The 27,799-nt window shown below is 34.8% G+C and overlaps 1 protein-coding gene across 1 annotated transcript; it reads right to left on the bottom strand.

Moving 5' to 3' along the window:
* On the bottom strand, positions 1-22,138 carry LOC145619225 (MAP3K epsilon protein kinase 1-like). The gene is made up of 25 exons (XM_081673873.1): positions 21,929-22,138; positions 21,227-21,361; positions 19,373-19,393; positions 18,673-18,746; positions 18,477-18,567; positions 18,317-18,400; positions 16,416-16,517; positions 16,134-16,265; positions 15,544-15,615; positions 14,627-14,730; positions 12,971-13,055; positions 12,141-12,521; positions 10,400-10,726; positions 10,271-10,315; positions 9,628-9,807; positions 9,427-9,510; positions 9,255-9,346; positions 8,878-8,961; positions 7,219-7,544; positions 6,733-7,146; positions 5,394-5,779; positions 5,047-5,181; positions 1,952-2,358; positions 1,091-1,205; positions 1-361 (listed from the first exon to the last, which is right to left on the bottom strand). The coding sequence occupies exons 1-25, from the start codon at positions 21,986-21,988 to the stop codon at positions 179-181; spliced, it is 4,119 nt and encodes a 1,372-aa protein (XP_081529999.1). The 5' UTR covers positions 21,989-22,138; the 3' UTR covers positions 1-178.
* Between the last annotated feature and the right edge of the window lie 5,661 nt (positions 22,139-27,799).

The following is a 27,799-nucleotide window of genomic DNA, read 5'->3' as shown; positions in this document are numbered from 1 at the left end:
TAACAGGACCAAAAAATAGAAATTATATCAATTAGCAAAAAGTTGATTTGGACAATGTTCTGAAGACATTCCACTGCACAAACCCTTCTTTGCCCCAACACATACATAGTCCATACACACAGAAGAATAATTACAGAGAAAACCTAAAATTGAATAAACATATTTCTAAATGATGAATTTACAAAACTGTATTTATATGAAGAGCCTTAAGTAATGAAGTAGCCATCTGTTTTACCAAGACTTGGCCACTGCCTCCAGATCTCTGCCCATCTCTTCGCTCCTCAATTAAATTCTGGAGCTTCTGTGGAAGATCGTTTTCCACGATCAGTTGTTTTGGCCGAGGATGGTGCTCATAAACAGCCTGTTAAAAGTTTGCAAGACATGCAAAAGTCAGGAAAACATAATAATCAATAGAACCCATCCTTTCTGTGGGTAATCCATTCAAAGATACTGGATACAAGCAACATTCCCCTAAAAATAGTAGGCAGTCGTCATGTGACAATGCCCAGAGATGGCACCAAATAAACACAAATCATACAAGGATCTTTGACATTAATTTGACACATTTATGAACAATAAGATACCAGCAGGAAATCAAAAATATATGTTCATTTGTACTATTGCATCATCAATGTAAAATATTAAAGAGAATCCAGCCCTGGGCAAAGAAAGGGTTAAAATGACCCATGAGATGATAAAGAAGTCTCCTATTGACCCATGATCCATTACACATGAAGGTTCACTATTATCACGACATTGTAGAATGCAGAAAATCTGATGAGCCATTTTACTATTTTAGATTAGTCTACATTATTTAATAATACCAAAGTCAGAAGAAAAAGTATATGGAGAGTATGTTACTCAAAAGTTTCTCCTGTATAAAGATGAAGAAAAGAGGGTTGAAAGATTAAAGATAATAAATAACTAAATATGCAGGTCTATAGATACCAGATTTTGAGACATTATGGACTAACAGAAATCTCTTGAAACTTGAAATGATTCCTTTTTTATGCAGTTTCCACACTTCTAATTTCAAGCATCAAAATTTTAAATTTATATGAGTCTATAGAACTGAATTGAAAGTACCAACCTTAATTAACTTAAGCAAATTCAGCCGAGCTATAGCATCCTGGTGATCGAGCTTTCCAATAAGCAACGGTGTCAAGCCATTGACAGCTAATGTCGTGTTTATTCGGGGTGATTTCCTGCATTAGGTATGAAAACGAATGCTAGTAAGAATTTAAACTAATCAAAATAATTCCCCAACTACAATATAAAGCAAGACACAGCACTTGATTCTCACATAAAGGCCTGATGTTTAGCTTAGATAGGGTTCCCTCCCTTTAAGTTGAATTCTGGACTCTTCATAGTCCTCAAAAGTTAACCACTCACAATAAAATGAATTATTGCAGTGTGATATCTTACCCTTTTGAAATGACTATTTAAACCCATATAAGGGTCACTCAACATGTTCTTTAAACCCATATAAGGGTCACTCAACATGTTCACTTACAAGCGGTCAATTATAAACTTGTAGAGTAAATTATGTATGGGTGCATGATAAGCTTAATGTGCACCTGTTACATGCAAGACCAATTACACTTGCTCATAAAGCTACATTTTAAGGTTACACTTGCTCATAAAGCTACATTTTAAGGTTACACTTGCTCATAAAGCTACATTTTAAGGTTACACTTGCTTTCTTGCATCACTACTTCCATTTAGAACTTAATGAAGTTTGAATCCTTTAAAAGTGAACAAACATAAGACTAGCAGTTGAATGACTAGACTATGTAAAAAGCATTGTATGACTGGGAAGAAATCATATCATTACAATTAAAAAATCTGGAAGCTGCTAGCTTAAGATAGAAGCTATGCAAACACTCATAACAAGTTGTAGTTCCAAAGTAAAAATTAAGCATAATATGAGGATGAAGGTAGAATAGCATACGTTATTATTTTCAAGAAAGGCTCCAAAATGTGCACAAAATGTTGTTCTGGGCACTTCTCAAAAAACTTGACCAACTTCTGAACGGCATCCTTCTTCAATAAAGCTTGTTCAACTTTCCTGTTGTCATTGTCATGTGCCAAACAAACAGCGATAGAATCTAAAGCTGTCACGGACCAAAGGTCATCATCAAGAAGGCTTAAATATACATCCAATCCGCCATGGGCTCTTAACTGTTCCCTCGAGTTACGTGATGCATGTGCCATATCACATAACAAAGGCAATGCACACTGTTTCAAGGGAGAATCTGACATGATGAAATTCATCAAGTGTGGGATTATTCCATTTTCAGCTGCTTGCTCCTGCCTTCTCTTATTAATCTTGCAGAGATTAAATAGAGCATTGAGGACCTACAGAGAAATGAACCAAGTCAGCAATCAAAAATATTGTCAGAAGCACTATGAAGATTATCGAGGAAGCAGCAGAGGAGAGGAAATCCCAATATCAACAAGCCCAATACACCCCCTCCCCTCAGTTTCTTGAAAAACTATAAAGATTTAGTTTGGAACTCACATCTTAACCTCATAAAAGTATACAGCATGAAAGAAGCTTTGTTATCACCAAAATAGAAGTTAGCAAGCATTTCCAACGTTCAAAGACAGACCATATGACATTTGCTTGCCGGTACTAGTAAAAGCAACCAGAAAAAAGGCAGCCTAGGTGCAGCAAAGAAAAAAACTAGATGAAAACTAGCTTATCACGTAACGATAAATACAACAACAGAGACATAGGGCGTGTTCGGCAAAATGTAGCTGTAGAGGTTGCTGTTAGCTGTGCTGGTGGCTGTTAGCTGTATATGTAGCTGTTAGCTGTCAACTAGCTATTAGCTGTGAAAATAAATAATTTAGTATGAGTGTTTGGTAAACTAGCTGTGAACTGTAAAATTCTAAAAAAAATAGAAGAAAATTTAACAGCTACCTAGCTTTTCACAAAAGTTAATAATGTTAACTTTTCACAAAAGCTACTTCAACCACTAAACTCTACCCCCACCACTACATTCCCAAACACTCATAATTTTTTCTATGTAGTGGTTTGAATAAGTCAAACCACTAAAAGCTACCTAAAAGCTACCCAAAAGCTAGTGCCGAACACGCCCATAGCCTTATTTCCAAAGATATGGGTCTGCTGCATGAACTGATAGTCTATCACATATTCACATTTGAACACCCACAATCTAATGCTAAACCACCTTGTAAGCCCACTTTCTATGTGTCCTTTTAAACTCTCTCCATTCATTTAGTCTTTCATTTTCCTCGACTACGCTAGATATTTCCGTTACCCCTACGTATCACATGCTCAGATTATCATAACATCCTGAATCTTATTCTCAATATCCGCAACTCCAACTTTCCACTGCTATATACCTAATTCTATTCCTCAACGTGTTCCTCAACATCCATCTCAACATACTGTAGATTAGTTGGTGCAACTGGGTGCATAATGCTCATGGTGCACCCTGTCAAAATAACATCTGCTCTTTGGTATTAAACTACATGTTCATTAATTTTTAACTATATGTTTTATAATTTAAATTATTGTCAATACAACCCATGTTCTTTTAATGATTAGATAAATTAAATATGGACATGTGTTTTTGTTTGAACTACATGTTCTTTGGACATAGACTTGGAGTATAGACATGATCTTTGCATTTAAACATGTTCTTTGTTGCTTTTGGGGTTCAAAATCATTTGTTATAGGCCGTGTTTGGTGAATAGCTTAATGCTGAAAACTAAAGCTGATTATGTTAGCTGATTTTGACTAGCTGATTGTATTAATTGATTTGACCAACTTATTTTATTAGCTGATTGTATAAAAGTGTTTGGTAAATAGCTAATATCTTAAAGTTGATTGAGTATGTGAAATGATCAATAAGCTAATTGTGGGTAGTTAGTTTAGGTAGGATTTTAAATTAAATGGGGGTATTAGTGTCATTTCACCATAAATTAATGAATAAGCTATTTGAAAAAGCTCCTAAAAGGAGCTTTTTCAAAAAGAACTTATTTAGTGGAATAACCTCTTTAAATAAGATTCCCACCAAACACCTTGAGTTAGCTTATTTAATAGTCAATAAGCTAATATTGGTCAAATAAGCTAGTTTTACTCAAATAAGTTGTTTACCAAACACAACCATAGTCTTTTTGTTCCATGAATCTAACCTTTATGTCAATTGGGTGCACAAGGAGCATTGTACACCTAAGTACACAAACCAATAATTGCTCAACATATGCATCTTTGCTACACTCATCTTTATAATGTGCTCCTTCCTAAACACCAAACATTGTGAATTTGTGACCCATATAATAATGCCGCTCTAATTGTCGTCCAATATAATTTCTCTTTTAACCTTAAAGATACACTATAATCATACAATAACCCATTTTTCTACTCTCCATTTGAGCAACCTAAACTTTATTCAATGAGTTACTTCCAATCAATGTCTCCATTTGTTAGTAGAATCGCTCCAAGCTACTTAAGAAATTAACTAAATACCAAGTTACCATCTATTGTCGCAAGTCCTCGCAACATCTACCCCTGGCTTCCTTATGCACTCCCTGTACTTTATTTTACTCTTACTGAGCTTGAAACCTATAGATCCTATATTTATCACCATGTCTATAACTTGACATTAACTCTGCCTCCGCCTTTGTGAGTTTACTCACTGTCGGTGCCGAGGAGCGGAGGAGGGTTGCGGTACGTTTGCGACAACCAATGTAAATCTATGACACATCTATGAACATGAGCTGAGAATCTAATAAGACCCCAAATGACTATATTTTCCCTTAACAATAAATCATCAAAGCTAGTTAGAGTGGAGCATATAAAAAGTGCACATGTCAAAGTGTTGCAGGTAAAGGAAAAAAAAAACAGAGGAAGTATCTTTTATTTATCTACAAAGTAATAGAAGGTATACAAATGTTTTCAGAGCTCAATGCGACATGGTAACTCATTGCACGAAAGAGCCACATGACCAACAATAAACATGACAATGATACCGCTAGGAAATATAATAGAGAGGAGAGAGAGTGATTCCCAACCTCATGATGAATTTGGGAAATAAGGGGCCCTTCCTTCAGCTCCAGGTTAGGTATAAGATGTTTAATTGCTTCAGCCCTTTGAAGATTCTCCAGACAATTAGGATCAGTTGATAAATGGTTAATACACTTCAGTAGCTGCAGCAGAAAACATCAGCTACATGTTAAAATTATTTCTCATCAACATTTAAATAGTGAAGTGGGATAATAGGTCAAACAAGCATGAATAAAGATAAGAATAATTTCATTGTCGATTGGAAATTTGGAACTATGATAGTTAATTTGTTATACATAACAGATCAATAACAATCACAGGGTAATATAAAAACACTAAAAATCATGGGGTATACCTTCAAAAGAATATGGGGCTCAACCCTGTTGAACATATGAAATAGTCTGGTAAGCAAGCTTTGACTACACATGTACGACTTCACTGTGGTATCTGCTTGAGCAAACTCAAGAAGGAGCTCCGCCACTTTCTCAAGATACTCCCTAGAAACATCAGCATTCATTGCAGAGACCATATGAGAAAGCAGCCCAGAAGATGTTGCACTCCCTGGTCTGGCATTTAAAACACCTGAACCTGAGAGTACACCTGATGCAGTCTGTGAAGCAAGCCCAGATGTAGAAGCAGCTCCATCATTAGAAGCTACTGACATGAGCTTTTTAACTGCTGCTTTATTTGACATTCTTGGTGTTTCAGAATTTCCATTCTCCCTACCACGTCCTGAGACCTCTGCACAACAAAAAAATTCAGGCAGAAAGTCCATGAGTAATAAAGCTGGGTGTTCAAAGTAGCTACTGTAGGAAGACAACATAATGTCTTGAACATCTAAAATGCATTTCATCAAGTAATATGACAAAAACTTAGTTTCATGGTGCAACATAATATGTATTGAGCCAGGGAAGTTAACTCAAACAAGACATTGTAGCACTGTACCGCTTACTCACTTCTCAGCATTTGATTTTTACCCTCATAGGTTAGAAATTCATGAAGAGGGAACTGATCAGGGTCTACTGCAAAGGCTGGGTTTTATACAAGTTCTATACTTAAAACAAGCAAAATTAGGATCCGAGTTTTGTAGTTCAAAATAATAAAGGACAACAAGAAGGTAAATACCCTAGCTAAACACATTGATTGTGAAATAATGGTGAAATATGGGGACCAATAGAGCGGCTTGTATGAGTAGCTAAACCAAAGTTTAACTCTGCATGCAAGTCACAACCAACCTCAGTAAGTGGCTTGTGACAAAATAACTGTCTTTTTCAAGACGAAACATTAGTTTGCCTCCAAATGTTTGGTGCTAAGGCATGAGAAGTTTTTAAACTACTATTACACACAAAATTACCCAAAACTCAGTGTAAGTCAGCCAAGTAACTCATTACCAGATTATCCTAACCCCATTCGGTCTGAACAGCCAATTTGCCACCTCATATAACCCCTTTGTAATTCTCCCACCTTCTTTCAAAATTCAATAATTAATTCACTAGAGATTTCTATAGAAATAGGAAATGGCCTGCCTTCATCAGTCTCTGATATCCTCATCACATGTTAGACAGGAGCTTTAATTCATGACCCAGAAGTTAAGAAAAGGATTTGTGCTGCACACATACCAATACACAACCCACTGACCCACCCACCAAAATACACAAGGAGGAAGGGGAGGGGAAAACAGATAGAGATGATACCTGCGAATTCTGCCATCAGGAAATCGAGTTCACCATTTGCCTTCTTATCATTAGATGCATGTAACAAAGGAAGTATGCTTTCATGTCTCTCCATGCCTGCAAACTGGCGCACATCTAACTGACCGGAAAAATGCCGAGAAGGAGGTTCCTTTTCAAGCAAGCTAAGGAGAGGACGAACTTGGTCTTGTTGAGAAGAAACTGCATAAGGAAGCCCATTGGAACCACCTTCGACTTTTGGGGGCCTGTCTGTTGACGTTCTATTGGAAGAACCAGCAGCTCGCTGCTGTCTAAGATCAATTTCTGCTCGAGTAGCCTCTTTAACTACATTAACAAATTTGTCCGCAGCGTCAGCTGACCTGGAAGAGGCTGAGGATTCAACAATTGCATGACTTGATTGAGGTTTATCTGCATCAACTGAGAAATACTAGAATTCAGGTTGATGTACAACTCGCTTTTAAAAATGTGGAACAAATGCATGTCACATACCAGTTGATGAGTGTTCAGCTGTACTGTGTCTGGCCCTGAGATCAACTGGATCTGATCCAGAATGAGTTGCTTCGGTTGTACTAAAAACAGGGTGGCTAGGATCTAGCTGTCCAGAACGTGGCCTTTGAACTGAACCGTCTGATGTTATTCCACTAACACCAGATATGGAAGCAAGTCGAGTCGCCTCATTCAAGCTATGGAGAGTATTGATAAGCCTCAGTAAAATCCCATTTTTGGCAGCAATCCGGCAAAAATCATTTCTTGGTGTTGATCTCTGAAGTTTAAAAACCTGCCACATGCCATCGATAGCTAGATGAACCATTTCCCTGAACAAATGTAAATTTTTTAGATAATTATAAGCCTTATTAAAATAACAAGCAATAGCAACATATAGCAGGGAACATGATACCCTGCAAGCAAAAACTTAATTAATACAGCAAATCTTCACCCCCTGCATTAGAACCAAGAAATTCCATTGGAGATCAGCTTGTTTGGTTGTTCTTTAGCAGTAGTAGGGCTAGAAAAATGACAGAATTTTACAAAAGAGAAACTCTGAGCTGGTTAGGGAACTCATTATTTTTATAACTAAAAATATTGTTAGAACTGCACAAAACGAAGTACGAAGAGGACAAGGTGTCCTCATAAAAAGACCAATAAATCAAACTACACATTAGCCCAAATCTTTTATTTTCCCTGTAGAATAACTTGAAATTCCCTGCTGCTTTAGAACAAATAGAAGCTAACATAGTGACATTATCCCACAGCATAACACACGTGAGGGAGATGACACCTTGTAATGAAAAATATGTCAATTTACATCCAAGAACAATTCACAGAATAGCCATCGTGGAAACTTTTCAGTTCATTGTATCTCTTTCTATGATCACTAACTAAAATCTCCACATGCCATTTGTCTCCCTTTAGCCACTAGCCACATTCATTTGGCAAAATAATGCCCATAGAAAAGTAAAAGCCTTTGCATGAACATCTTGTTTGGGATGGCAAAACACTATTGACAAACAGCAGATTTGGCGATATGAATCATCCACTAATATGTGTCATGTGCCAAGTTAGTAAACATGGCACCGTCTCTTTTCACACTACAGGGTGGCTACGTTTCTTTGGGGTGGGTTTTCCCAACTTCTGCCTTTGTTACAAAGCTAGCATCTAGCATAAGTCATGGCAATTCTTGGAGACCAGCATGCTCGATTGTTCTTTCAATCATGTGGTTATCAAGAAGTGACATTACTATCTTTCATTTGGCTCTTCTCTAAAAGGTGCTTTTTAAGGGTTGAGTTTAACACTTAATTTCAGAATTACTATGTTGAATTGTTGAGATTAAGTTGACTGCTACAATAGCAACTTTTAAATATTTAAAAATGAAAACTATACAATAATTTCCTCTTCCTATTATAATAATACTAATATGAAATTCTTAATCTTTGTTGTGCGGAAAATGAACTACATAACCCAATGGTCTAGATTTTTGTTCTTATCAATCTAGTTTGAATTAGATTCATATCAAGAGCTTGATGATCAGGCTCCTGCTACTAGGGTTAGGAATAATAAAGAGCCCAAGTATGAAAGATTGGAGATCTTTAGGGAGAACACTGCTAGCTAACTTCATAATAAAAGATTGGAGATCAGGCAATCATTCACCTGTATTTAGCATAATCAGCCTCCAGAAATCCCACCAAAACTGGTATTCCACGGCAAGCAATAAACATTTGAAGGGTCAAAGAGCTGCAGAGAGAATATCAACAGGGTCAAATATTACAAAACAAGGAATGAATTATTGGAAGTAACAATAGTCTCCCTTCTCTTGATGCCTAGTATGTTGAAGGTTCCACAGATTAAAATGCAATTTTTATCATCAGTTATGTTAATTATTATGTTATTGCCCTCTTCTAATTTAATTGATAAATACAGTGTTAAAAATTAATAATAAATTATATATTGTAAAAGATAATTTCAGTGACTCTAATGTCCTCAAATCAAACCAACAAATTAAAGTACAGACAAGCAGGAAATAAAACCTGGACTGGCAGAGCTGCTGCAGGAAATATGCTGCTTCCATACGAACTTCCCGAGGACGATCAGGAACGGCAAAACCCATCACAATAGGAATCTGTGACACAACCAGACATAATTTGCCAATTAAAGATACAATTTATACATCAAAGGATTCCAAGATAAAGAGAAACCCACCAAGCCAACATGACAAGCATTTTCCTGGAAATCAGTATTATCCTTGATTATTTGATTTATCACTTGTAGTACAGAGCAGATAACCTGCACTCATGTACAAGATTTAAATAAAAAGTTATGCCTTGTTATAAGAATAAATATTCTACAATGGACAAATGCTCAAAAGCTACCAAATGGGATGTAGAGTAGTCAGTTACATACACGAGGTCGGGGAACTTCAAGCAATTCCATGAGAGGAAGCAACCCATGCTGCTTGACAAAAACAACTTTCTGCTCAGCACGCTGATTAAAGAATGTGATGAGCTTCTGACATGCATTCACGATCACATCCTCTGGTTCCTCAGGCCTTAGAGACGCAATTAATCTGCTGAACTCTACAGCCTGTCAAAGGACAGAATATTGATAATTAGTTCAACCACTCAATAGATGAGGAACAATATTTTTGCACATGTGAAAGAAAGCACTGGAGGTTTACAAGTAACAAGCAAAGACATGGAGGTTGCAGACAAATCACAACTTATAAGCCATAGAAATGCATAAGTGAAGGTTTCATGTCATCAAAAAAAGCTTATTCATCCATAAAACACAGTACACTTTTAATTTAACTTATACCAAAGGGACACCTGGGGAATAAAGAACCCACTAAAATTGCCATCAAACTTGAACAGTTGAACAAAACCATTCACAGAAAATTGATTAGTAAATGGCAGCACCATGCATAATTAGAGGAAGATGTATTCTCACAAGTACAGCATAAACCCATTTGGAGTTGCAAAGTTGACTTGAGTTATAATGGTCAATATAAGTTCACATCACAACTCAGGGTTCATTAAATAATACATACCTGAAGAGGAAAAAGGTTTTCTCCAGGCATTTTGTCATCAAAAACCTGAGGAGCAAGTTTTTACAAACATCAGATGCAATCTAGAAAAAAAATGCAGAGAAAAAAAAAACATCACCTTTACAAACATACCAGACTGCTATCTATATCAATCACATCCTCCTTCAACGCACGTATCATAACACGGAGTAAGTTACCTCCATTTGTTTGCCCCATTTCATTCTCCATCTGTTTCTGTGCAATAGCAGCCCTTAACCTAGTTGCCAAGTCATTCTTTCCAGACTCGGGTGCTGCATTGTTTGGGTTGACATGTGAATTAGATGTAGAAGCAGAGGTATCAGCCGACCGATCTTCTGTATTTTTGTCAAGTGGATGAAATAAATCCTCTAAAGATGCATCCCCAGGTGTGTCACTAAATTTACTGAGCTCATTCCCCGTAGAAATGCCCTTTTTTGCAACCTTCAAGACATAATTAACTATTTGTAAAATTATTAACTATTAATGCCTATCACTGAAATTCAATAAGAAAATTTCTGTTTTGGTGCCCTGAGGTATGGAAAAGTTCCACTTATAGACCTACATTTTACAAATTTCCACTTTGGTAACATTATGTATACCACAAGTATAAATTATTAAATTAAAAGACACACCATCAGCGTTGAAATTTCCATTAAAAGAAGATGGCCACACCAGATACCTTACAAAACATAATAATTAGCCTGAAAATTTTGCTAGTTTGGTGACCCAAACAGAGTTTTACTAATTACAAGACTTTTATGGATAATCCAACAAACTATTTATGCATTTTGGTGGATAAACAAGATAATATTTTGGCTTTATTAATTTTTCAAAATGATTGATCATTAATTATTAAAATAATTAGAGCTTTGGTAGTTTCATTAAATTTGTAATTTTAAAAATATTTATATGTATATACAGTTTTATGTTTATAGTAATTCAGTAATATATGGAAAATTCAACTCCTTCCATCCCACATTAATTTCCATAGTTTGATATTTTATTTGTCGAAGTTTTTAGGACAGACACTGGTAGAGCGTAGAAAAGGTGATACTTCAATAATCAATAAGTAGTAAAATTCAAAAAATAAATGTCGACATAAAATAAAAGGGAATTATTTCAAAAGGCCAATGTAAAAACATAGATAACACAAATTTTCCCTCGTGACTACTTCAGGATGTACATTTTAAACATCAACTATTTATATCTCCATAAACATAAATATATTATCAAAGAAATTAGTCATTAAATATGTGCCATGGAGACAACGAAAATCAAATTGCAGAAATTAGTATGGGAAAAAGGTAGCACTCCCTGTCTCCCTCCAAGTTGGACCAAAATTGAGTTGTTTAATGTACAGGAATTAGTGGATCCAGTTTATATTATTAAAAAAAAAAAAAAAAGGGGGGGAGGGGGTGTGAGAGCAGAAAAAGTTAGTGTGTCACGAAGAGTATGTAGTAAATATAATTCTATAATGGTGGTCCCTTACAATTTAAGGTCAATTATTTCAGGAAGTGTGTTAATTATTCTGAAACGGCCAAAAGAGGTGTGTCAATTATTCTATAACGCAAGGGGTATTATTTTTGGAAGATAAATACTGTGGCCACTAAATCATTTCTGATACATACAATCTAGGACATCAAATCTTCACAATAACATTTTGGTCAGACTAAAAAAAATAATCTTTCATAGGGAAAATTGGCAATTTGAAATTCCCTAGAAGACAGAAAACATGAAAAGCCCTCAAAAATAAATATTTATAAATTTCAACCTAAAATTAAACCATGCAACCATTAACAAAGATCAAGTAGTTAAGCATCACATTAAACGATTAAAAAAAGTTAAATAACCTCACCTTCTGAAGATTCTCATCTTGATTTCTTGTCCCAAAGCTGAATAAACTATTCATTTTATGTACAGTGCTTCCCTTCCCTTCAATCTTTCCAGACACACCATCCTTTCGCTTAGATTTGGGGGATCCCAGCTCACCATTGGTCAACACTTCATCAGGATCAACTGTATGCCTATCACTAAGCTTCTCTGACATAACACCTTGTACACCAGCAGAAATCATAAAGGTGGATTCAGCAATAGATTTATCATGAATAGCTAGTGTTGGAATCTGGTCTGCTGATAGATCTCCACAATATCCTATCCCGTCCTCAGACAGCCCTTGATCACCGTCAGCTTTACTTGCATCAGCATCAACATTCAGCAGGGACTCCCTTCTGGCAACCTGCCATTTGAAATAACTATTTAAACAACAGAAAGTAAAATAGCAAAAAAAGGGGAACCAGAAGAAGAGAGGATCTGCACTGCTCAAATGAAAATTGCAAAGAGCAGAATGGTAAAAGTCAAGGAGCACCTATTCAGGACAGGCCACCAGGAATTGGCCATTGATTACTAAGTTCATCCACTTATCTTACTGTCCAGCAGAATAGACTTATCGCTGGGAGACTACAGATTTTTGATAACATTTCGCAGTAAAATATGTGGGAAAAAATCAACCATAATGGTTAATTAATATCAATACAAGTATAATGTTCCCTTCAAAATCCGAAGCACCAAAGAAAGTTGCATTAAAAAAACAAAGAACAAGCAACTATAAGTTACAAATTTTTTTTTTTAAATTTTTTTGCCTCAACCTAATTTTCACATAGCTTAGTCAGGAGCAGAAAAACTTACTTCATCCACACATTGGCTTTCAGTTACACCATTTTCATCCCCATTAGACAATTCTGTTTCCATCAATGCATCTTCCTGTGTACCCCTGCAATAAAATAATAATAATTACTTTTATCCCTGGAAAACTAAAACTGAAAGTTCCAATCACAATGGAAGGGCCTGAGGCCATGAGCAACTGGTCTTTTGAGACGTATGTTACATCATAATCGATTAGAGATAATAGTAACAACATGGAACACATAGAGGACATAATAAAGTGCACAGTTCATCGGAGGCAGAAGGAGTTGTAATTATGCAGGACAACCAAAACAATAATCAGAAGATGCATGGAATTATTAGCCTATCTCTCTTCAGCGAAAAAAAAAAAAATTATAATAAAGGTGACACCTTGCTTCTCCAAGATGAGCAACATTTGAGCTAACAAATTGAAAAAATATACACAAATATTGTTCAGTGTTTTCAAATTTCAACCTAAGCCATGTCTTCTTACAAACCTCACAAGTCTCTTCGAAAATGCCTGTTGTCTTGTTAACGCTATGATAAAATATAGTTTTGAACAAAATTAATCACTGTCCCTCACCTCAAAAAAGATCATGGAGAACAAGTAATTGCCAGATATTCAAGAAGGGAAGAGCATCATGTGATCTATATGCAGTGTCATATAGAAGAAAAGAATCCACTGTTTAAGCTTTTTTCTCCAGCCAATTTGCAACATTATCCATCCAGTATCTCAATGACGTAAAGAAAAAGGGAGGAGACCTGAAAAGAATCACAAAGGTCTAGTGACACAAAATGGATTCTTTAAAGGTCATATCTCATATGTAGTGAGCCAAGTGTATTAGACTATAACCCAAAGAAAACCTACAAAGCCTTGATCTGATAAAATAGATTTTTTTGATGCCAAACTCGTGAAACCTAAATCTCAAGCCTCCTTAGGTTCTCCACACAACTTCCGACTCTTATTGGTCTTCACTCATCTACCCCCTAACCACAAGTTCCGATAAAATAGATTTTTTTAGATGCCAAACTCGTGAAACCTAAATCTCAGCCTCCTTAGGTTCTCCAGACAAGTTCCGACTTTAATTGGTCTTCACTCATTTACCCCCAAACAACAAGTTCACAAGAGATTTAACAAGTAGACATCCCCCAAGAAGAGAATAAAAGTTAATAACCACAATATAAAATTAATAGACCTCATTAAAGAGCAAAAGCATAACAATCACGCAGTTTATCTATTAGCAAATATGCGGGGAAAGCATCAGATAGCACAAACAGAGGCACAAACAGAGGAACACTGATTCCATAACACTTCCACTCCGCTTGACTTATTATAGAGGGTCTTATCCTCCCTATCTTTTCTTGATCAACATATTCAGTCAAGGTCCACCACACAATTGAGTACAAATTTACAAGAAGCTGTATATTTCCGAATGTTGTGCTAAATATGGATCCTTACACATCAGCATATTTCTAAACATGCTTTCTTAAACCTTCTTTTGATATCTAATAGATCCCATGCATATGAACTATGTAAGCCTAGAACCAGAAAATTGAAGAAAAGATTACATGCGTGTGAAACAGAGACTTTATAGCAATTAGAAGAATGTAACATTTGATAGCATAACTGCAAAGAATTTTGCAAGTAGGCAGCTGTACCTTATTGCATCACTTGCGGGAAGGGATGGCTGTAATGTACGCCTGTAGTTAAGTATCCAAGGGTGAGAAAGCAGCATTTTGGCATCAGGCCTTTGTCTGGCATCCTGAAATGAGCTAAAACATTCAGAGAGACTATTACACTAGATCCCCCACCCACCCGTTGGAAATGCCACATTATCTTGTCAGTTTCAGTGGTATTGTACACGTAAACTACACTAGATGAGCATGTAATAGGTTCTTATTAAAGATGACGGTTGCACACATAAAACAATCAAGAAGAATCTTCTTTTCAAAGACATCTACATAAAGAGTATTTGTCAAAACTCAAGAACAAAAAGAAATAGCAATTCTTTTCTGGATTAAAAAATCTAAAAGAATGCATAGAATCATATACGCACTCTGTAAAAAAACTCTTAAGTTATGTGATTGTATATTCAGAATAAATCATGAAGTTATGTGGATATTGAGGAACGACGGAGACCACAAACTTGCCTAAAAAGGATTGAACAAGTCATTAAGCTCTAAATAATAAGATGGATTATTTAGCAATTAGCATTCCCTTTGGTCCTATATTCCAATAAATTTCTCAGGATGACTTTATATAATATTGTGTAACTAACATGTAATTTTTCTTTAGTAAGAATTCTCTATAGATGTAATCTACTTTCATAATAAAAAAAAAAAAATCTTTATCTTAGAAAGAGCTTGTCAGTACATTCACCAGAAAATATATTAGATCTTTTCACGCAATAAAACTCGGGTAAGATACATTTCGAAGCCATGAATTGAAAATTTAATTATTGCCCTCACTAATCCCACTAGAACAGCCATTGTGCAAGGTTTCAATCAAATGATATCAAGGAAAATCTATGCCATTTCTATGATTAAAATACAATGACAGCTTCACAATCTTTTACCTTCTGGAAGCACAGTCGCAAAAAATCAGCCATATCAGGAGACAGACCATCTGGAATTGGAGGATTCTCATCCTGATAAACAAGATGAAGAAATTCAAAATTAAGATGACGCATAACAGCATTAAGTAACAAAGACTCCTGACATTATGATTTGTAGATTCAGCTTCAATTATGTGGATTTAACATTATATTATACAAAACTTGCCAAACAGCAGAAAATTGTCTGGATCTATGAAATATGTACTCAAGACATTTTTCCTTAACCATTCTTCGTGAGTATTTATTATGAAAATTGCCGACCCCACTTTTGGGATTAAGGCTTTGATTGATTGATTGATTGATTGATTGATAGAAACTTTATGGTTTCAAAAACTAGTCAAAATTTTAAGTTTGGCTCAAATTATGATATTCAAACTTTAAAAGTAAAAATCCTGGGGTAGTGCTGGACCAGACTTGCTCCAAAATAAATGGAAAAGCTGCCACACAACATGATCGCGCAAATTGAAATTCAGTAGAGCTAAACAAACAGCTTCCCAGTCACAGCATGTATAACTTGACTAAAAGTAACAGTATAGTGCAGATTACCAAACCTGAACAATACGGAAGAGAGCAGGCATAGGCTGCAGGTCATAATAAGGTGGTACACATGTAAGAAGTTCGATCACAGTACATCCAACACTCCAGATGTCTGATGCAGCACAAACTCCTGACATTTCAATCACCTGAAAGGTGCTACAACCATCAGGAATATGAAAACTTGAACATATCACAAACATATAATTTGAAAAGCCGGCAGAAAATTTATATAAGCATATTGCTAACAATTCACCACCACCTGCACCATAAGGAACAGAAGGAATGCTAAAAATTACCTCGGGAGCCATCCAATAAGGCGTTCCAACAACAGAATGTGTATTGACATCTGCCTCTGTTAACTTTGTGGCCACCCCAAAATCAGCAAGTTTGACTAAACCCTGTAAGATTAACAGTCAAATTATAGAGCTATTCTGATAGAACAACAGAAAGCATACAGCAAATAAGGAACACCAATATAAAATATATAAATGAAACAAACTTGGGCTGACAGGTACCTAATTCACTCAAACTCCCTGGGCTTTTCACAACTAGGCGCAGACACTTGGTCTGATTTGGATATCAACGAATAGCATTTACACTAGGTGCCAACCGAAAGTCACATAAATCGCTCAAGACCCCTGGGATTTGACTTCCTGATTGCCACCATGGGTCTTCAAGACAAAATTTTGTACTTAACACCTGGCAACCCAATCTTCTAAGGCTGATAACAGCACAAACGGACACTTAGATTATGGTGAACACTCTGTCACTCTCCCTTTCTCTTGCTATCTAAGTTCGTTTTATATCAAGGCTTGGCTGAGGTCGGGGCCCCTTGTAGTATTGACTTAACACCATAGAGTTATGCAAGCAAAACATATTGGCAAGCTCAAAACACAAAATCCAAGAATTACTACTTAGATACATTGACAGGCCCAGGAAACATCATTAACAACAACATAAACTTTGCGTCAAAAAAAAAAAAAAAACACTTACTACACTTCTGCACCATCTCACATACACAGCTCATAAGAAAGCAACTATTATTACCTTAGTAGCACATAAGATAGCATCTGAATGACTCAATTAATCACACAATAAATCCCAAGAAAGGCATTTTGCAAAAACTCCTCCATCCTAGATTTTTTTTTTTTTTTTTTTTAACCTATCTTAACAAGTCTAGTTGCCAAAAGCCAATAACAGAACTTTGACCTAGCAAGTTTGCTTACAATAAACTCCAAACAGATACAAAATCAAATGCAAATGAGAAAACCTAGGAAACAAGAATATATGCAACTAACACTTCCATCTGTTCGTAAGTAATGGCCGAAACTGACCATGTAGTTAGTAGACTCATATTTCTTCTTTTCAGAGCATCCTTAGAAGAAAATTTTCCTTTAGAAGCTTCCATGCTAAGAAAATCTCTCCAGGAAAAGCCTTTGATTTACATATAGCCTTTCCTGGATCCAAAACATACCTAAGTTTCCAGCCTTAACTCCCATGTCCATATAGAATATCATAATGATGACTAAACAATCTAGTCTACAAAAAACAGTTCTTTTCAGAAAAATTACTCCTGAATATCATATTCAGAATGTTTTCTTGTACTCATCCGTCACAAGCAATACCAGCCTGTTCAAGTACTCAACAAAGTAGAAAAACCACTTATCACCCAATTAACCATATAAATCCAGGCACTACCAGCCAGTTCAAGTACTCAACAATGAAACCGCCTCAATCACCCTTTTATCAATATAAATCCAAGCACCTATACACATTCTAAATCTAACAAATTTAGAATTGAAACATCCAGAAAAAACTCCACAGTCATGAGAACACATATAATATTAAAGACAATGGAATAAGCCCAGGTAGAGCCAGGAGGCTCCTCAATCATTCAATTTCAAAACTCCATCTTCATATAGAAAAAAATACCTAGAAATCAAGGGCAACGGAAACGTAGAAGAGAATGAAAAATAATTACAAAAAAACAATAAGAGGCTAAGAGAAGTGGTATAAGGAGTAATTAAACAAAAAAAAACTGATTTGCACTTCAGGATAAAATAGGAACCAGTAGGAGGGGGTTTTAGGAAACAAACACATTCCTCACAGCCAATATGAATCAAGTCACACATTCAGCAGATATCAAGACAACTGTATCACAATTGCTACAAAATTAATCAAATACGAACTAATCTACCTCTTTTGTAGTAAGTATATTGGCACCCTTGATGTCGCGATGTATAACTCCTTGCTCATGGAGATAGACAAGGCCTTCTAAAACCTAATCAGAAGTACAGATAGATAAGCACAAGTAATTGAATAAACAGTAAAATAGATGACGTGAAGAAAAGGAAGACCTGAGCAATGTAATGAGCAACTAGCTGTTCAGGAAATGGCCCAAACTTGTTTGGCTTGATAATATTTGCAAGTGATCCATTTTCAACATATCTGTAAAAACAGGATTTGGCAACTAGATATGAGTTATTTACGCAGATGCATACACTATCTGCAATCTCAGCATCAAGTCAATCAAGCTTAAATAGAATCACTTACTCAAGTATAATGTGAAGGTGGCTTTTCGTCTTTAAGGATCCAAGGTATTTTACAATATTTTTGTGGTTAAGATTCTGCAAAACAAACAATATGCTTCAGAAAGTGTATGCATGATGCAGAATATACAGAGGTTTGCACATAAGAAACAGTTTACATAAAAGTAGCAGCATTACACCAAAAGGCAGCAATCACTCTAAACAAAGGAATTCCGTTAACAAGTTGCCAGTAAAGTGACACCACACATGCAAGCAAGTGTGTGTGAATGTGTGCACAAGCATGCATGAGTGTCATTTAGATCAACAAAATAAACCGATGAGCTGTTACACAACATTAATGCCACTCAGTGGATGCTGCTGTACAGTTTTCAGCATCAGGATGCTGAAAATTGACTGTAAGTTTATGAAGCACCAATATATCTCAGAAAAATACTTTAAAATACTAGCTTAACAGAAATGCATAGATATTGGCTTGCTTTAGGGTGCTTTCTATATCATAATATCCTCCACTTATCTTATAGTAAATCAAGCAATCACTATCTACTTAAAACACATGCCCACATGCAGACATAAGAGTTCTCAACAGAGATACAAAGCAAATTGTAATAAACTCATGTTCAATTGAAAGAACTTTATATGACTAATATTGTAACAGTTGTGCAGATACCTTATAAGAATTCAACTTCTGCAAAGACGAAAATTACCTTGAGAAGGTCAATTTCTTGCTGTAAATATGCATTCCACGCGCCAAGCGAATTTGTATAATTGCAAAATAAGCCAAAGGTAAGTCTTATTTGAATAAGAGAAGGAACAAAAGCAATATGATATGATGGAACGAGGATGAGGGAGAGCAAGAAATAAGCTTAAACTTTCCAATATATGACCATCCATATATGATAATTGAAGCATTTCAAAATATACAAGTTAAACAATACGAAGTACGGAGTAATAAATAAACAAAATTTTATAATATAATATAAGGCTAACCAAGTAACCATGTATCAAGAATAAATCGTAATAAATCATTAGTCAAGTTTCAGGCCTTTAGGGGGCAATCATCAGTCAACCACGTTCAGCACCTGTTATATAATAATTCCTCCGTTTTTAGTTGACACATATTCTTTTTTGGGAAATTTATTACCAGTTCACATATCTTGGGTACACTTTCTATTGATGTCATTTTACCCTAACTTTTCTTTTCACTCCTCCCAATAGACCCCTTCTCTCTCCTCTGTCCTCTCTCCTCCAAATTTCACTATACTGTCTATCCTCACCCTCCATAAAGCACCATCTCACTTTCTCTCTCCTCTCTCAAAACCACCGCATTATATTCTTAGGCCACATGCATTCACCCACCATTGCCACACAGCTTCTACTTTGCCTCCACCACTTTGCATATGAGATCGAGAAAAACTAGAGCAGAGACCCAAGGAAAATGAAAGCCATTCTTAAGTGTTTGAGCGAAGCCCCAATCAATCGAATATTTCGCCGGAAAATTCTCCATTGAAGAGTGAGAAAATCAAGAATTTTATTTTTAATTAGGTTTAGAGGATTGAGGGAGATATTAGATTGAATACTTTGTGAGTTTCCTTTCGCCAAAGGTTGTAATTGGGTAAAGGGTTGAAGAAGATGGGTCTAATTTCAAAGATCGTGGTGGTTGTTAAGTGGAGCAAGGTATAGGTGTTGGTCGCTGGTTATATTTGTCATTAGAAAGGTGATTGAAGGGGGTGTCAATGAAGGGGAAGGTGGGTAGCTTTTTTTATTTCAGAGGTATGATTGTATTTTTTCCTTCTCTCACTCATCTCCTTAATTTGTACCCAATGGTGTCAGCTTAAAATATAATAAATAGATAAACATTAACATACGAAGTAATTCATTGTAAAACAAAAGCCACCATTATTCGTTCTTGAAAAAGCACACCCATAGTACACCAAACTTCTCATCCACACAATGAAATCATACTGCACCAGATAAGACTAACAGAATAGCACTACCAGAAGCACCAGATAATAAAATTAACCTCTTCCACTCTACTCAACTCTTAAGGTATTTTCAAGCCCTTTAACAAGTATTGATCATCAGACAAAGGCCTAATAAAGAAGCTTACCAAGAATAGAAGACTCGGAATCCATCCTTAGTGACATTAGCTTACTCAATTTAATTTCCCGAGACAAGGATTTAACAATCCCATGGATGGGGAAAGGAGCATATGTATCGAAACAATAACTTCAACCATTCTATGCTACATTTTGACAAGTGAAAATACCAAGTACTATTAACTGTCTGAAGGTATAAAATTAAGCCTGCTGTTCTCAATGCATAATTAAGGGCACGAATTTGGTTCCATAGAAAATAAGCCAAGGCCACAAAATTTGACAAAGGCTACATCTAAGCAACAAACAACAGTTATTGCATCCGTGAAAACTGGTGTATTAATGTTTAAAGCAATGAGAGGGAAACACAAAGCAAAGAGATATGTCCTCACACATCGATTCCATCATGTCATTAAAGTAAAAATTTAAGCGGTAAAGGGAGATAGCCAGGAAAAAAGAACAGACCATAATAATATTGAGATCCTCCTGAGCTATATTTTCCAATGAAACTTGTTTAATAGCCACAAAATCTCCATTCTCCAAATCCAAACCCTTGTACACTCGACCATAGGCTCCTTTTCCAATCTCATCTCCAAGCATCTGCGCATCAAGTACAGACAGAGTCATGACGCGTAATAATAAAATGAAAGCAGAGGCGCAGAGCCCTCGTCTTTCATTAAAATTCACATTCCAAATCAAACCCAAGAAGATTCCATACCAATTAATTCAATCAAATTTAACTAATATTCTGCATATACCAAAAACCTAATCTTTGATAATCTTACTACATTTCTCAGTTCCTTCAAACAAAGCACCAACAACAACAGCATACAAATAACACCAAACTAATAATTAAACGCCGAAAACCAGCAAAATCACAACCTCGTCTTACGTAATCAAGAAAAAAATTTACATTTTTACTACATTTCATATCCAAAGTTCAAACTAATTACTCAAAGCGTAAAAATTAAACAATTTCGACAATTAATCACTAAAACACACAAATTTAGCTTCATATCAAATTCAATATCAAAATTCCAAGCAAAAAAAGCCAAAATTCACTTTTCACAAATTAAAAAGCATAGAAACCACAATTAATCAGCAAAAATCCCCAAAACTAAAAAAGCAATTAATTAATCAAAAAATAAAAGAAAAGCATGGACTTACATATTTATTATCAAGGGTTTTGGATTTATGAAAATGCGAAGAAGTCATTTGACGAGACATAGTCGAAAATTGAGAAGTCGAATTAGGGTTCCGACTATAAATCCATATTCAGGCGAGTCGGAAAAAGCTGATCGCCGGAGAAAATGCGGGAGAAGAGGAGAGAGAAAAGTTAGGGGTGGAATTTTGCTGTAAAGTTATTATTATATAATTAAGGATTTAATTTAATTTATCAAACCATATAATATAATTATGATTATATGAATAATATGGTTGTGATAATAATATAAGGTGGGGACAGTCCAATGTAACAAATGGAATTGGGAAAATAAGTGATGTGATATTCTTCCCGGAGATGGATTACAGCCGGGCGACAACCTGTGATTGGAAAATGGAATATCTTCATTTTTTTTAGGGTTGTATTTTGATCTTTATCTAGACTAGATGGTTATGTTTAGGTAATGTTTTAATTTGTTATTCACTTGGAGCTAAAAGTTTCCGGTTAGATCTGATTAATGGGCGAGCTGGGCTAAATTCAGATTGGACAAAGTCATAAAAATTATGCCCGTGTCTTGGGTCAGACTGGGTCAAACCTAGCTTCAGGCCAAAAATCCATACCCAAACCCCGCAAATTATAATATGCACCCTTGTGCACACAGAACTACGTGCACCACCAATTAGCTTCTGCCACGTAGCTTCTGCTTACCTAGCTGTTCTTTCCTTATTTTGCAACGTCTTTCGAGCGTTCTTTCCATTTTCAATTCCTTCCTTATTTCTCCATTTTTCCTTTTCAAATATCATTCGAAAATATTCTTTCGTTGATTTTCTCTCTCCTCTAGTTTTCTCTCATCAATTTTTTCTCTCAAATTACTTTCTCGATTCGATTTATTCAGTGCTTTTCTCACCATTGTTGATTGCTCTGTTCTTCAATCTTGTTTTTGCCATGGATTTGATTTCTGTTCCTGAAATTCTTGAGAGTGGAGGTAAGATTTCTGAATTCGATTATTTTTGTTAATTAGGTTTTTTCAATTTGATTTTTGAACAATTCATTGTATAATTAGGTTTTTTAAAGTTACTTATAATGGAGATGAGATTATTTTTAATCTTCTGTAATTTTTTATTAGATTGTGATTAATATGATTCTGCAATAGTATTTTAGTAATTTGTGATGATTTTGATCATTTGTTGATTAATTTATTCATTAATTCTTGATTTTGAACTTTCGCCTCTTTTAATTTCTTGCTGAACAATTTATGTCCAGAATTTGTTAGATATACGTATGTGTTGTTCAAAGTGTTTTGAATTTGATTGCTGATTTATGAATTTTAATGTGCTTTTGTACATTGCATTATTATCGACTAATTAAATTATCTTCTGGAATTTATTAATTTGTGATTAATTTTATCATAATTTGATGAATTTTATGAATATTATTTGTTTATAATTTGTATTAGTCGTTTTTTCGTAGTTTAACTATATTATGAACACTGTCATGTTATTTTTGAACCTTTATTTCATTTTATTGAACCTTTGATTCTCTATATTTTTTAATATAGAATTGTACAAGTAATTATGAACATGCTATTCTTTTATTTGAACAATCTAATTCTGTTATTTGAACTATGTTCTTTTATATTTGAACTATAATAATGTTGGTTATGCATTTTGTTTGTTTATTGCAGTTTATAAGTATGAAGTTGTTTATAAGGAAAGTGAAAAGTCTGAATTGCAGTGGAAACAAGTCAAAAGTGATGCGGAGGCATATGAAATGTACAATGATTATGCATTTCGGCATGGATTTAGTATTAGGAAAGGGAAAGTTCGATATGTTGGTACTTCAAGTGTTTGGAGAGGCAGAAATTATGTGTGTTCAAATGCTGGTTTGAAGGATACTTCTTCTAAGGTGCCTAAGAAGTATTCTAAGTTGGATTATCGTACTTGTTGTGAAGCTTATATTGATTTTGTTATTGATGAGAAAGGTGTTTGGACTGCTGTTAAACACAATATGGATCACAATCATGCTATGATACCTGTTGAGAAAAGACATCTCCTTAGGTCTCAACGGAAAATGCAAGGTGAGCATTTGAAGTTCATAAGTACTATGAAGGCTAGTGGTGTTAGGGTTACGGATTCTCTTCGTGCTTTGAGGAAAGAAGTTGGTGGATCTCCTAATCTATGCTACACTGTTACTGATGTTTACAATGCTTTAGCTACTGAAAAAGCTGGCAGATTAGAAGGTGGTGATTGTAATGCTTTGATCAAGTCATTTGCTGCAAGACAAGCCAAAGAGAGTGACTTTTATTATGAGTTTGAGGTTGATGGAAATCATGCGCTTTGTAGTGTATTTTGGAGGGATGGAAGAATGCGAAGGGATTATGAAGCTTTTGGTGATTTGATGGTTTTCGATACTACCTATAGAACCAACAAATATGGCATGATTTGTGCCCCTTTTGTTGGTATGAATCATCATTGTAATAATGTGATGTTTGGAATGGGTTTTGTTCTTGATGAAAAGACCAGCAGTTTTGTATGGTTGTTTGAGGCTTTTATGAGATCTATGGGAGAATGTCGACACCCCATAACCTTAATGACTGATCAAGCCCCTTCAATTGCTGCAGCAATACGAGAAATTTTTTCAAGTACTCGGCACCGTTTGTGCACTTGGCACCTCGGTGAGAATTCAAAGACCAATATAGGAGGGCTCAGAATATTGAAAGGGTTTCCAGAAGTATTTGATTATTTGCTCAAGTACTGTGAAAGTCCTGCTGAATTTGAACATTACTGGCCAAGGTAAGCTTTCTTTAATTTTCTTTGAACTATTTATTTTATATTTTGAACTTCTTATGTCTTAATTTGAACTCAGATATTTACGTATTTGTGGACTTAATTTTATTGAATTTAACATGACTTATTTCGTTTTGAACATTACTGTTAATTATTTGAATTTATTTATTTAGGATTTGAACCTTTGTTTATATATGAATTAATAATTATTTAATTTCAATCTGTTTACTCTTTTTGTTTAACAAGTATATATGAACTGTATGTAATATATTTTGAACTTTGCTGTTTTTTTTTTTGAACTTGTATATTATTATTTTGTTTATTGGTATCTTGTTTTTTGTTTTTAATAGAATGATGACAAAATACAAGTGTTCAGAAAATGATTGGTTAAATCACTTGTATGATATCAAAGAGAAATGGTGCCCTGCTTATTCAAAGGATTATTTTTCGGGTGGAGTATTGTCATCCCAAAGGAGTGAAACAACAAATCATTTTGTTTCTAATAGATTGAATAAAACAGATGGTTTGAGTGACTTTTATAGTACTTTTCTTGATGTTATATCAGAATGGAGGCGTAAAGAAAGTAAGCAAGATTTCCGTTTTCTGAGGGGTAACCGTCATCTTGCAGTAGCTAATGTTAGTTTGCTCATACACGCTAGAGAGATTTATACTATTTCTGTGTATGTGGTATTTGAGGATCAATTTGCAAAAGGTATTTCATGTTGTCAAGAGCGAAAGCATGAAGATGATGAGACTATTTGTTATTATGTTTGGAGGCCAAATAAGGACATTATAAGGCATGAAGTTACTTATGAGAAATTCACCTTTAACATCAATTGCACTTGTAAGTATTGGAGTGAGATGGGGTTGTTATGTGGACACTCTCTTCGTATATATAATATTCACTGTGTTCAAAAAATACCAGAACAGTATATAGTGAAGAGGTGGACTAAGAAGGCTATGTGTAGTCATGTTTCTGATGAAGAGCCATGTGAAGATGTTAAAGTTGTCCCTTCTGCTGTTTGGAGAGTTCAAATGGTTAGGAAGTATGTTCAGTTAGTGACATCATGTCATGATGATCTTTTAGCAAGAAACGAAGTTGAGTATACTTTTCAAATGCTACGTGAAAAGGTGGAAAGTGTGATGGGTCCAATTCATATTGATGAGGTTGAAGTTGGTGAAGAAGCTAAAGAAGATGGTGATGAAGAAGGGTTCATAAACAATCCAAAAATAGCTAGGAAGAAGGGTGAGAGGAACTACAGGCCAAAGAGTACTGTTGAGAAAGCATGTAATAAAGCTAAGGGTTGGAAAAAGAAAGTAGATAAATACAAAGACGAAGCCAGAGCTACTGTCCAAAAATTAGTTGTTGAGGTAATTTTGAACCTCTGTTCTTTGTATTTGAACTTTTGTTTTTTCTTATTGAACAACTTATAATTTTTTAAAATTTTGTAGGTTTTAGATGATGATGGAGATCCTTTGGTTTATTCACATCCAACAACACAAGGACCAAATCTCTCTGTACTTTCTAAGAAAAAGAATGTTCAGAGTACAAATAGTAAAGCTACTAACAATGCTTCTCATTCTTCATTAACAAATGTAAGTATTTTTTTAAAAAAATATTTTAATTGTCTTTTTTGAACTGTTTTGTATTATATATGTTTAATTTCATTTTTCTTTCTTTTAGGTTTTTGGTGATGGGTTCAGAACTGGTTCTCAAGCTTCAAATGGAAAAGGATTCAAAAATAGTAATCCTTCAACTAAATCTACTCAGCAATCTTCAGCTAATGTAATTTTTATTCTGTTTTGAACTTAAACTGTCATTGTTTTGAACTTTCTATGTTATATTTTGAACCTTTTAATTTTGTAGTTGTTTGAAGGTGAATCATCCAACAATTTTGCAAGACCTAATTCTTCTCAGCCATCCTCATCAAAAGCTTCAAATACAACTAATGTTCAGCCTTCCTCTGGAAATATTTCAAGAGCTACTCATCCATCTTTTTCAAATGTAATTTTTTTTGTTGAATTTTTTTAATTTTTTCTTGAATTTTTGTTTTATTATTCTAAATTAACTTGAATTTTTTGTAGGTTTTTGGTCAACAAGGTTCAACTAATTCTTTTCAGCCATCCTCATCAAAAGCTTCAAATTCTTTCCCAACAACTAAGCCACCTTTAACAAATGTAATGTTTTTTTTTGAACTTTTTGACATTATTTTTGAACTTTTGTTTTCAGTTTCTGAACTATTTTTAATTTCTTGTAGGTTTTTGGTCAACAAGGTTCAACTAATTCTTCTCAGCCATCCTCATCAAAAGCTTCAAATTCTTTCCCAACAACTAAGCCACCTTTATCAAATGTAATATTTTTTGCTGAACTTTTTCACATTATTTTTGAACTTTTGTTTTCAGATTCTGAACTATTTTTAATTTCCTGTAGGTTTTTGGTCATCAAGCTTCAACTAATTCTACTCAGCCATCCTCATCTAAAGCTTCAAATTCTTTTCCAACAACTAAGCCACCTTTATCAAATGTAATTTTTTTTGTTGAACTTTTCGAGATTATTTTTGAACTTTTGTTTTTAGATTCTGAACTATATTTTGAACTGACAAATGTTTTTTTTGAACTATTAACTTTAAGTTCTGAACTAACCTTATTTTTCTTTAGGTTCATGGTCATCATGTTTCAACTAATTTTCCTGCAACTGGTTCTCAGTCTTCTGCAAGAAATGTAACTTTTTTGTTCTGAACTTTCTTTCATTTAATTTGAACTTAAGGCATTATAATCTGAACTATATATTTTTTTTTAGGTTTCAAGTGGTTCTCAGGCTAAAAAAAGGAAGGTATCTGAAGTGAATCATAACAAAAGTTTTTGATATGAAACTAGTAAATGGGCTCAAGTAAGTGTGAACATTTTTATTTTGTATTATTGTTTTTTTGTATAAATTTTTTTTTTTTTTTTATTATTGTTCTTTTAATTTTTGTGTTTTTAGTATTTTGATGCCGGTCGCAATGCAAGGAATGAAGGGTCTCATGCTTCTGGATCTTCGAATGTTTCAAGTTATGATGTAATGTTATCAATTTTTGACAAGACAAGTAA

Source organism: Chenopodium album, chromosome 27 (genome assembly GCF_948465745.1).
Source record: "Chenopodium album chromosome 27, dcCheAlbu1.1, whole genome shotgun sequence".
NCBI lineage: Eukaryota > Viridiplantae > Streptophyta > Magnoliopsida > Caryophyllales > Amaranthaceae > Chenopodium > Chenopodium album.
Note: the sequence above shows the minus strand (reverse complement) of the source record. Positions and strands in the feature narration are given on the sequence as shown.

Bases quoted from the DNA above. Each gene is read 5' to 3' on its own strand.
- LOC145619225 (XM_081673873.1), bottom strand. From the start codon at position 21,988: ATGTCTCGTCAAATGACTTCTTCGCATTTTCATAAATCCAAAACCCTT. The intron at 16,518-18,316 runs GTAGATTAGTTC...TTAATCTTACAG, and splicing joins ATATACTTACTACAAAAGAG to GGTTTAGTCAAACTTGCTGA. The intron at 16,266-16,415 runs GTAATTTTTAGC...AGCACCTTTCAG, and splicing joins CTTATTGGATGGCTCCCGAG to GTGATTGAAATGTCAGGAGT.